The sequence below is a fragment of the Chanos chanos genome, chromosome 11 (assembly GCF_902362185.1).
Source record: "Chanos chanos chromosome 11, fChaCha1.1, whole genome shotgun sequence".
Lineage (NCBI taxonomy): Eukaryota > Metazoa > Chordata > Actinopteri > Gonorynchiformes > Chanidae > Chanos > Chanos chanos.
Genome location: NC_044505.1, coordinates 20,570,121 through 20,582,620, shown reverse-complemented (window position 1 = coordinate 20,582,620; position 12,500 = coordinate 20,570,121). Strand labels below are relative to the sequence as shown.

Sequence of the window (12,500 nt, the reverse complement as noted above, 5' to 3'; positions counted from 1 at the left end):
TGTATATGTGTGACTGTTGTACTGTTGTGTCCTCTCTCTTTCTCTCTGCTCCTCCCTCTTTCCATTTAACAGGTCGTCAAGCACCATGGAAACGAGGGAGGGTCTATTTGTCAAACAGCACTCCCATTGGCTGAGAGGAAAGAGGCCAGGATATATAAACCAGCCAGTCCTCTTCACTAGAGACCTTTTTTTGTTCCTTCTCCTTGCATGGGACTGTGTTGGTTGTTGGTTGTTGGTTGTTGGTTGTTGGTTTTGATGTTTGAGTTGTTATTGCTTTATTTGCTTCTTGTTTACTATGTGTTCTTTTTTTTTGTATTGTGTATATAGATCTGTATATAGTTGTATATAGTGTGGGAAGCCTGTAGGGAGGTTGGGTGCCTTTTTGTTTGAAACCGTTTTTCTCCTGTTTTTTTGGTTAGTTAGGGAGTGAGGTTGGTTTGTGGTGTTAATTTTGTTTTCTTTTTAACGGTAGGTAAGTTAGAGTCCACTCCTAATAGCTAGATTGTTTTGTTTATTGTTTTGGCCTTTCCCCCTCCTGAAGTCTCTTTGTTTGTTTTTGTTTGATGCTTCCTGTTCAAGTGTGATAATAAATTCAATTGCAATCCTCAAAAGTTGATTTTTGTTGTAAGGTGGTGTGCTTGGAACACTCTTTCACTTTAATTTAGTCAGGTATTTATTGTTACATTCCCTTACCCCCCTGGACAAAAAGGGGGAACGTAACAATTGGTTGGCTGGCTGGCTGACTGACTGACTGACTGACTGACTGATTGATTGTATAGTGTGCTCTGTGGGTGATGTGTCACTACAGAGTGATGATCCACAGCCATTTGATACGGTTTGTAGACGGACACTGAGCTGAACCAATATTTCACTTTCATTTCTCTGCCTGTGAAAGCTTCCTGAGTTAAGAGGGAGGTGCTTTGAAGAATAATAAATAAAGAATGATAAGAATAAGAATAATGAAATAGTGTTTCTATGTGTTTTAACAGGGTGGAGAGAGAAATAAGTTTCTCCTGGACGTCATTGGTCTGAATACCTTCTTTTGTATCTATACATTTAATAAATGGCAGATATAATCTATCCCCCAAACTGGTTCTGCCTCCTCTCAAATACTTTTTTCTTTGCCCTGGTCTTTTGATCCCTTGAGGCAAATACACTTGCACTGAACCTGAACCATTACGTTCTTGCACTGTGTGTTCCTTAACGTCATAGTTGTTACCAGTATCATATCACCAACCTCTACTCTGTGTTGCATTTTAAAATGACATGTTATTTTTATACTGTCTGCTGAATCTTGAATTTTATTATATTCACCAGGTTAAGTATGGGTAGGTAGAATCTACACTGAAAAAATTCGTAGTTCTTAAGACTGGACTAAGAATAACTCTCCCCAAGACATGACAGAGATGTGTATGTGTTCATAAATGCATAAATAAATTCATTCAGATTATTGAAACACATGGAGAGAATGATGTTTTGAATGACAAACTGGATTTTCATATCAAAAGATCACAGAGGTGTACATCCCATGGATTTTAAAGGCAGTGTGTACTGAAAAATCACATGTAAAGAGAAATAAATTTGCTCTAAAAACTAAAAAGTCCAAAAGTGACCCTCATACGGGTCCAGAAATTACTTTTACTACGCAATGTGAACAATGACTTTTTTTTTTTCACACTGGTCTAGTCATTTTCAGACCATCTTCTAAGATCTTTTTGAATAACAAAAAACTGTTAAATGTGGTTTGTGTACAATGAGACAATGAAATATGAGTATCAATATTGTTTCAGTCCAACAACTCTTCAAATTAACCACGCATACATGAAACGCCAGATATTGTGGAATGACTACCTGTGTTCAGCTCTTCTAAACTGTAGAAAACAAACAAAATATCCATCATTGTCAATATTAACCACTCTATAATCTAACAGACTCACACCCATACAGTCACAATAATCAAATAACGATGGGGAAAAAATGTCAGGTCTGTACCTTATTTTCAGTAGTGCTCTGGTTGGTCTGTGATGTCTCTGGTGTTCTGCTTGTGTGTGACTGCTCACTGTCTGTTCCCTCGTTTATATAATGTAGTGCATGTGCAAGGAAAAGATGTTAAGACCAGGAAAACGAAACTTAACTTGGCCAAAGCCCAGTTAAGAATCTCTTCTGTTTGAGTGTAGCGCCCTTTACCCCTGATCTAACTTAAGGCAAAGGCATGAGTGTTTTTTCTAAGGCTGAATCTCTCCTAATTCTTACTTCAAGGGTTATAGAATGTGGGTGTCACTCAATAAACCTGTACTAAAGACACCCTTATCCAGATACCCTTATCCAGTTTTACAGTGTTACCGGCACATTAATCATATGCTTGTTACCAGTGTCCAACCAACCCCCACCTTTAATGACCAGCAGCCAATGTGTTTCCTGGTCATTACCTGACCCTTTCCTGACCTTTAGTTTATGTATTTTTCTGAATCATCTTTGTCTTTCACTTCTTCGTGCACAATAAAATCATATTTTCTGGAACTCAGTTAAGTGACTGCCATTACATGGGCAAGCTCATCTTCATCTGCTGACCATGATGTAAACAGTGTGACGTAATTAATGCTCAGATTGAAAACCTTACACAAATGCTCCCTCAAAAGTGAGACAGTGTTTTGTAACAGCTCAGTCCTGGTCCTGTGTGTAAGTGGGTGTTCATTATTGTCCTTTTTTAATGCTGCTGTGAAAAGAGTGGTGTGTGTGTGCGTGTGTGTGCGTGTGTGCGTGTGTGTGCGTGTGTGTGCGTGTGAGTGCGTGTGTGTGTGAGTGTGTGTGAGTGTGTGTGAGTGTGTGTGTGTGTGTGTGAGTGTGTGTGTGTGTGTGTGTGTGTGTGTGTGCGTGTGCGTGTGCGTGTGCGTGTGTGTGTGTGTGTGTGAGATGAATTGTTACCCTCTTTAAGGAGTCACACCCTTGCTAGACATCACAAAGGGCCAAATCAAACTTGTGACAGTAACAATACCAGTCACTGTTCCATTGGTGAACCAGTTTTTAGTTGTATTAATATAATTATTGTTTATTTGTTTTATATTTTTACACAGGGAATGTTACAGTGAGTCTCAAACAAGCACTGACATATTGAATCCTGCTGAATCATTACAGATAACATCAGTATGACAAAACAGTTAATACTACAGAAAATGAGTCTCAAATAAAAAAAGAAATTATATTTCCTAATAAACACACAGGAAAAGAATAAAAACTGCCAGGGGTACCAATCTGCCAAAGAACTATTCAACCTGAACGTCCAAAATGATCACATGCCTGTTTAAGCGGTTGCCATAGAAATGTAAGTGACTGTTTAAAACCTGGATATCAGAGAAGACACAAAGTGTCAGTGTTGAATGACAAGTGTCAAACTTTTGTTTGTAAAACAAAACAGGCATACATCAACATCAGTTAAAACTTTGAGAGGGAACAAGTCATGACCAGAATGGACCCCCTGATGTACCCACTAATATAAACCAGATCTGTGAGTCTACACACAGCTGCTTCACCTCATAATGTGTTGTAATGACGGAAAGGAAGAAGATGAAGAAATAAACGAACCTTTCATACTTCCACTGAAGCGAGAAGAGACAGTATCACCAGCCCAAAAACTTCTCTTACTGTCTACACGTGCTCTGTGAGGTCACCTGTGCTCTGTATGATCCAGTAAGAGGGTAAAAAAAAGAGAAAGAGAAGGCCTGAAAGAGGTGGTGGGGTGTGTGTGTGTGTGTGTGGGGGGGGGGGGTTTACAGGAACCTTTAATATTTTCTCTCAAGCTGCAAGAGACAAACCAATCACAGTGTGAGTATGTCATGCACATGCTCTCCTCATGGCACAACATGGCCTATGAAATCTCCAGTCCTTCTGTACCTGTGACTCAGTGAACATATGTAAATATAAGGAAACGGAAAAGGCTGAAAGGGAAATTAATAAAAAAAAATGAATCAGGAGGACTACTGATACTTATTCTTCATACTTGCGATAAAGAAAAGAAACAACACTATCAGCACAAATACGACGAAAATGGCCGCACAGCACGTCTCGCAGAGGGAGGACTCGGATGATTGGTACGGAGGCGGGCCCACGTATGATTGTGAAAAGCCAGTCGGTCTGCTTTGGGGATTCATATTAATGACCTGGGGCTTGGAGTGATGATGTTCAGTCACCTGGAGGAAGTGGGAACGATTCATGTTTTCGATTTTCCTCAGCAGACCCTGGCTGATACGGTAGGTGCATCCATGGCTGAAATTTGGGGCATCCTTGTGTTCTGTCACATAGACCCGATCAATATAACCATATGGATCAAGTCGTATGATGATGCGATCTTTATTGCCATCACCCCAGTGGTGATTGGAGTTCCCCCTGACATATGGAGGCAATTCGTTAGCATAACGAACATTAAGATTTCCCACCTCATAGTACGGCTGGTTCTGATTGGGTAAGAGTCTGTCATCGTCATCATCAATTCGGTTGTGGAACGGTTTAAAGCCAAACCCGCCGTCTGTAGGATCATATTGAGGAATCATGCAGCCAGTATAGTCAAACCGAACATAGTTGTGAGCAAACCAGTACAAGAGTTTAAGTCCATGCCTGGGTGCAGGTTGTCCAAACCCTGAATCTCTCAAATGGGCCAATTCATTAAATGTCTCAGGCTTTGGCATAGTGAGTCCCTAATATGACAGAGAGAGAGAGAGAGAGAGACCTTGAAAAACAATAAACAATCTGATTGTCATAGGAGTACTGAGGGATATATTTTAATCACTTATTAAAAGACAGAAAAAAAAATTCCTCAAGATTTTCAGTCAGCTATTACTAACTGCAAGGACACTAAAACTGACAAGCTGCTGTGAGAACCATATATTTTTGGCTCTGCAAATTAAAAATGAACAAAACTCCAGTAATTTGCCATCATTCATAAAGTGATTTGAAATGAGTATTTCTTTACGCCATTAATTGTAAAGAATCTTGTGAAATCTTCAACTGTTAAAATCATTTCAGCCTCAGTGGAAGGACTGATTTAATAACAGTTTTATGCACTCAGTCTAACAAGAAAAACATGTATAAATAAATAAATAAATAAATAAATAAAGACATGTACCGTGTTTTTTGTGACGTCTTTCTGTATCTCCTTTGTCGCTGGTGTGTGATGTGTTCATGAAAGTTCCACTCCTGATATTACCGCTGTATCAGATGGGGACTTTGCTCTGCCATACCTCACAAATTACTAGTGGAAAAATGACAAGCGTCAGTCATGCTGGCCATAAAATAAAGTGTACTATAAAACATCAGACTTGTTCACAATGAACACTTCATATATTCTAACAGTAAAACCATTTATCACACGGCATTGTTGGATACTCGATTCTGATTGGTCAGTTACGGCATTCTACGGTCTGTTATTTCTGTATAGCATACCGCTGTTATGTATAACAGACCGTTGCTATGGAACTATTTGTTTTAGCGGAAGCAATACAATTTTTAAATCAATAAAATAATTTTTAAATCAATATTTTGTGTCAAATAATTTCTTTCTTCAGTAAGTAGCCGTGTAATAAGCGCGATAATGTACAGCGAGCCGGTCATCATAGCGAAGTAAACCTCTTCAGGTTTTCTTCGGGGTTTATTTCGCAATAATGACCGGCTCGCTGTACATTATCCCTTACATATCATATTGCCACGTGTGAAGATTATTTATGAGATTATATGGCACAGTCATCGTCATTCTCTGTGACCATGCAATGTTTTGTGCCCAGAAACGTTCTATAGCTACCGATCTCAGGGTGTTGATCACTCGTAGACTCTGGCGTAGACGTCATAATGTCGCCATCTCTGCACTCTGAGTTTATATTCACCCCAGTGAAAACTGACTTGTTCAAAATGAACAAGTCAATACATCTTTGTATTCATCCCACTGAATATAAACATCAGATGAAAGTCCACATTCTTACCGGTTCATACCTCTTACATTACTTGCACACGTATTCTTATGACCTACTGAGATGTGACTGTTGAAAAACGACCAACTTTGTCAGACTGAAAGAATGGGATGCGTGCAAGACGGACAACGTGGGGATGATGAAAAAATGAAGAATGGGAGCAAAGAGTCATTTGAAAAAAATTGTAAATTTTAAAAGTGTGAGAAAATGATGGCCTAGTGGAAATGTGCAAATCACTGTCAATCTGAATGTGTGTGTGTGTGTGTGTGTGTGTGTGTGTGTATGAGTGTGTGTAATTGAGCAAAGTAAGAAAAATTAGTTCTTCTCGCTACGGACACCTCTTTTAGAAACTGAAATTCACATCCCTGTGAAGCGGGTATTTTAATTTGAAGCTAAAATTAGAAGAAGCAAAACAAAGGCTCATTGTATGATAAAGATAGGACTAACTAATCAAAATCAGAGAAAAGTTGAATTAGGCCATAGCACACCCAAGAAACGTCTTAGGTTATTACGAAAAATATAAACTGTAAATACAAGTACCACTGACATAAAATTCTATAAAACTTCAATACATATCATTTTTGGAGCCAAAGTCAGCAAACTAGCAAAAGTTATGTTGGTGGGAGTTTCAACCCAGTATTAATTTACTGAATCTCATCCCATCATGACAAGTAAGTCACACCAATATGTCAACGCAGTTAGCTTAGACTAATCCAGAAAACATTTATCAAGCCAAAATATTTTACTTTTTACTGATAGACTCAAACAGCTGAAAATAAAATAAAATAAAATATTGGGAGGATACTCTTCAGCAACCTGCCAGACAAAAGAGGGATTCAACCTTAATAACCATGATTATCCCCAACCTGTTTGAGCGGTTCCCACAATAGTGAAGGCGTCTCTTAAAACCCAGATGTCAGAGAAAAATGAAAAACACATTCAAGTATTGAATGCCGCAGGTCAAGCTTTTCCCGATAAACAGAAACTGCACGCATTAGTTTCAGTTAAGACATGAAGAGGAAGCAACAGAGTGTACATGAGCAGAACGTACCTCCTGATGAACCCACTGTTGTAACAGAATCTGTGAGTCTTCAACAATACTCAGCATTAACCATTTCCATACAACAAAGTATTTTACAAATAAGCTTGTTTGAAGTCAACACCTCTTACAGCCCGACAGTAAAAGAGCACCCAAGTTTAGAAAAACAGAGGAAATAATGACGTTGGCACTTAAAGCCTAACAGAAAATACACATACACACACACATACATGGTTCCACGTAAATTTGTTGTTTCTTTGCCATACGCGCCCTTACCACGACTATAGCCGGAACTTGTAAGGCGTTTGTGTTATGTTAGTCAAATCCCCAGTGTAGGGTGTGTTGTGTTGTTGTGTTGTGTTGTGTTGCATTGTTTAGTGCAGGGTCTTTGTAACACATGTATGCTCACGTAGCTCATTTCGGTCTAGAGTCAAACAGACCATATTTCGTAGCAATTTAGTTCCAATTCAACTGACTCCCTCCTCCGATATGATTACTGTAAGCCCGATGACGCTGAAGTTAGGTTTTATCAATATCAGATCGCTTTCACTTAAGGCGTTGCTTGTTAGCGACCTGATCAGTGACCTTAGCCTTGACATGATGGGTTTGTGTGAAACTTGCTTAAAGCCAGACGTTTTTCTCCCTTTAAATGAAGCTTCACCCCCTAACTATTCCTTTTCCTGTGCTGCTAGGGCAGCAAAGAAAGGCCGGGGTGTAGCTCTAATCTACAATACTACATTTACTCCAAACACCCTTAGTTTACCTAATTTTGACTACTTTGAGTTGCTCTCCGTGAAGCAATATGGTACTGTCTCATCTTTTCTCATAGCAGTGCTCTATCGTCCCCCGGGGCCCTATAGTCAATTTCTAGATGAGTTTTCTGAATTTATCTCTGTTATTCTTACTAGAGTGGATAAAATCCTGATACTGGGGGACTTTAATATCCACACCAATAACAATTCTGATTCACTTAATAAAGCTTTTACAGCTATCATACTTTTGGCTTTAACCAATATGTCCACGAACCAACTCATTTCAGTGGCAACACTTTAGATCTTATTCTAGCTCGCGGACTAGATATTTCTCTCACGTTTTCGTCTCTCCTTACTCCGCTGCCCTCTCAGACCATTTTCTTATTACTTTCCAAGTAACTCTTCTGTTCACGCCAGTTGTCTCTACCGCGATTCGTAGCCGCCGTCGCATTAATGCTTCCTCCACTGCTGCGCTCGCTGATCTGCGTCCTACTGCTCTCAACTCTTTCAATTATCAGCTTCGTAATGTACTAGGTATGGTAGCTCCATTAACTATAAAAAAGAGGCGTAAACACTTAACACCTTGGTTTAATAATGAAACCTGCGCGCTGAAGCAGTTGTGTAGGAAATCGGAACGAAACTAGCGGGCAACCAAACTAGAGGTTTTTCGCCTCGCATGGCACGACAGCATGATAGATTATAAACGCGCTCTCTACACAGCCAAATCCGCGTATAACTCGAAAATAATTAATGTTAACAAAAATAGCCCCAGATTCCTTTTTGATACTGTATCTAAACTTACCCAGAATCACTCCTCTCAATCTAGCCCTTTTACTGCAAACCATTCTGTTGAATTTTTCTCGCAAATAATAGACTTAATTCGTCGTAATATTTCAATTAATTTATCAAATCAGACTGCCTGCACGCTCTCCGTTACTGCGCCTAAGATTAGTCAGGATGTGCACCCTTTAACTCAATTTAACCCTATCTCTCTAGACGCGCTGTCCAAATTGGTGCACTCTGCTAAACCAGCTTCTTGCCTCCTTGATCCCCTACCTGCTAAACTTTACATAGAGCTTTTGTCGGTTCTTGGCCCAACAATCCTAAACACTCTAAATATGTCACTTAAATCTGGTATTGTACCCTCCTCTTTTAAAACAGCCGTGATCAGGCCTTTACTTAAAAAAAACAAATCTTGACCCTGAAGCCTTAAATAATTATAGGCCGATCTCTAACCTACCGTTTCTTTCTAAAATACTTGAAAAAATTGTAGCTGCTCAGCTGATAGCCCATATGTCCTCTAACAGTCTGACTGAAATATTTCAGTCAGGCTTCAGGTGTTTTCACTGTACTGAAACCGCCCTTACTAGAGTAACTAATGATCTTTTATTAGCCATGGATGCTGGTGCTACCTCTGTTTTTATTCTGCTTGATCTGAGTGCAGCATTTGACACGGTCGATCACACTATATTGTTAAAGCGCCTGGAAAACCAAATTGGCATTCGTGGACTGGCGCTCTCTTAGTTTAAATCTTATCTCTCTAACAGAAAGCAGTGTGTACACTATAATAATGTGACCTCTGAATACCGTAAGCTTAACTATGGTGTTCCTCAGGGATCAGTCCTTGGCCCTCTTCTATTCTCTATTTACATGCTCCCTTTGGGTGACATTATTCATAGTTACAACATTAACTTCCATTGTTATGCTGATGATACTCAGATTTTCTTACCTATCCAGCACAATGACTGCTCTGAATTGGCTAACCTTGAGGCATGTCTTTGTGCTATTAAGGGTTGGATGTCTTCAAATTGTCTGATGCTTAACGCAGGCAAGACTGAAATTCTGGTCATTGGTCCCCCTACACATAAGCATCTTTTTAGTGATCTTACCCTAAATTTTGACAACTGCATCATCTCTAAAAACTCTTCAGCTTGGTGTGATTTTTGACTCTAGTCTCTCGCTAGTCACTCATATCAAGAACACAACCAAAACTGCCTTTTATTACCTCCGTAACATTGCTAAAATTAGACCGTTTCTAAGTATGGCTGATGCAGAAACCATTGTTCACGCATTCGTCACGTCACGTCTCGCCTCGATTACTGCAATGTTCTTTACTCTGGCCTGCCTGCCTCTAGTACCAATAGTCTTCAGTTGGTCCAGAATGCTGCTGCTAGAGTTCTGACCAGAACAAGGAAGTTTGATCACATTACACCTGTCCTGGCTTCCCTTCATTGGCTCCTAATTCATGCAAGGGCAGATTTTAAGGTCCTCTTATTAACATAAAATTTTACATGGGCTTGCGCCTTCCTACCTGTCTGACTTAATTACACCCTATAACCCACCTCGCACCCTGTGCTCCCAAGATTCTGGACTATTAGTCCTTCCAAGAGTCAAAAAGAAGTATCCTGGCAACCGAGCCTTTTCCTACCGTTCTCCCTTCCTCTGGAATGGTTTACCTACAGAAGTTAGAGAGGCAAACTCTCTCCATACCTTTAAAACCAGACCACAGACTTATCAATTTTCTCGAACTTACGCACAATATAATTTTGATTTGACTTTGTTATAGACACGTAAAGCCCTTTGAGACTATAAATAGTGATATTGGGCTCTAAATAAAGATTATTATTATTATTATTTATTATTATGTGTTGACGCATTGGCATCATATTGCCAGCTTCCTGTTCCATCTCTCCCAAACTTAAGCCAAATCTAATTTTTCTTATTGCAATTTCTGGTTGACCAAGTCTCCTGTCTGAAAACCATAGTCCATTATGTATTATTACATACATGTCTGTTCAGTAAGACATTTTAGCAATAATCATGAGGTACTGAACCTTTCACATTTCATTCATATTTTTGTTTTTACAGATTATCTGATCTGAACAAGGAAGAGCATTCCAGTTTTCTGTGTCAACAGAAAGGTGTTCTTCTTCTGAGGTCAGTTTATTCTTGGACAAAAAATTTGAAGTGATTTCATGGTGTTTCCCGTGAAAATTCACACTGCCCAAGTGCATCTGTGCTACCTCCTGTCATCAGACTCATAGGCAAACTACCATACGACTTACATGCCTATTCGTAAATTAGTTAATTTCTGAGCCCACAGTAATCGACAGATTTAAATGCTCTCTAACATAAATGACGTGGCGATATCATTTATTTCCGTTGTATGTGCACATCGAGGTTAAGGACTGCAGTTGAAGAGTCAGATGACCATACTTGTTGGAGATGCAAAGAGAGAGAGAGAGAGAGAGAGAGAGAGAGAGAGAGAGAGAGGGAGAGAGAGAGAGAGAAACAGAGAGAGAGAGACCATCACACAGTTAGCATTATGTGCATTTTTATTACATCAACCTGTGCCACCAGACCACTGTCTCTACTGTTCCACATCATCAAAAGAACAAGCAAGAACCCAAAACAGGTCAGAGGGGGGGAAAAGAGACAGAAAAAAACAAAACAAAAACAAAAACCAAGAGGGTCAAGTGAGGGTAAACTCATGGAATGACAGTGAGAGAGATTATGAAAAGAAAAAAAATGATAAATGGTGGTTTAAAAAAAAAAAAAGAAAGAAAAACAGAAAAGTGTAAACTGTCCTGTATAGTTACTATTCAGAGCAGCTGAGGGGTGAGCACACGTGGGCTGTTTGTTTGTTTTTCTGCCCTGTTGACTAACAGAGTCACGCATCCGATCAAAGTTTCAGCCATTCAGCCATCCGATCAAAGATTGTAGCCATTAGCCATATTACAACATGTGATTGTAATAACTCCAATTTTTTTTATTGATATGTGACATTAAAGCCACCCCCCCCCTAAAGAAACTAGTTACCATAAAGAAAACATGTGGATGGTTTTTCCCCACTTCAACACTTATCAAGGTTGATATTGTCACCCTACCCCTCACAAAACATCATAATTACCATTATTATTACAACTCTATTACCTGTCAGGAGAATAATCACTGTTAATTATCATCATTTGATATATACACAAATATCTGCAATGTCGTTATGCTTTGTATTATTGGTTTCTTCATGTTTCAGTTTTTTTTTTCTTAAGTACACTTGAAAATAAAATATCATTTCTCTCTCACTTTTTTTTTTGTTTTGTCCTGGACATAAGATAAATCCCACAAAAATTTCTCACTGGCACACACACACACACACACACACACTCTCCTTCTCTCTCTCTCACATTAACGCACACATACACACACACACTCTCTCTCACATTAACACACTCATACACAAACTACTTTTTGAATCCTATTACCACCTCTCATGCCCACCAGAGAAAAACACATGGACACACACACACACCCCCCCATCTCTTCTCAAGACTGCCAGTGAATGTGCCAATACTCCCATCACCTTGTCGAGGTGAAAAACTTAAATAGTGTTTCAGAGGAAGAATACAGGAAGCGCAAGGATTTTTTTTTTTTTTTACACTAGACTGACAAAACAAACGACAAAAAAAAACAAACGACAAAAAAAAAAGACAATAATAATTAGGGCATTTAAAACAGCCCGTGGGATAACTCATTCCTCGTGTTTAATTAAAGTGTATAACAATACCAGAAACAGATCAGGAGGTGGAAACGGAACTGAGAGTCGAGACACCCAACGCTGCATAAGGCCTCTCTTCTTAAACTGCAGTTAAATGATTGGTGTTCCCGTTAAGTTCTCTCTGTCTTTACGGATAGCGCTGCCTGCTGGGACAGAGGCTTTAGCAGAGCCAAAACAGACAGCAAGGTACAGTACCT

General features: G+C 39.3%; 1 protein-coding gene across 1 annotated transcript; it reads right to left on the bottom strand.

The window, feature by feature from the left end:
• Nucleotides 1–3,974: 3,974 nt before the first annotated feature.
• Nucleotides 3,975–4,682, bottom strand: LOC115823820 (uncharacterized). The gene has a single exon (XM_030787842.1). It carries the CDS (start codon nt 4,680–4,682, stop codon nt 3,975–3,977), a length of 708 nt encoding a protein of 235 aa, XP_030643702.1.
• Between the last annotated feature and the right edge of the window lie 7,818 nt (nt 4,683–12,500).

Bases quoted from the DNA above. Each gene is read 5' to 3' on its own strand.
- LOC115823820 (XM_030787842.1), bottom strand. From the start codon at position 4,682: ATGCCAAAGCCTGAGACATTTAATGAATTGGCCCATTTGAGAGATTCA.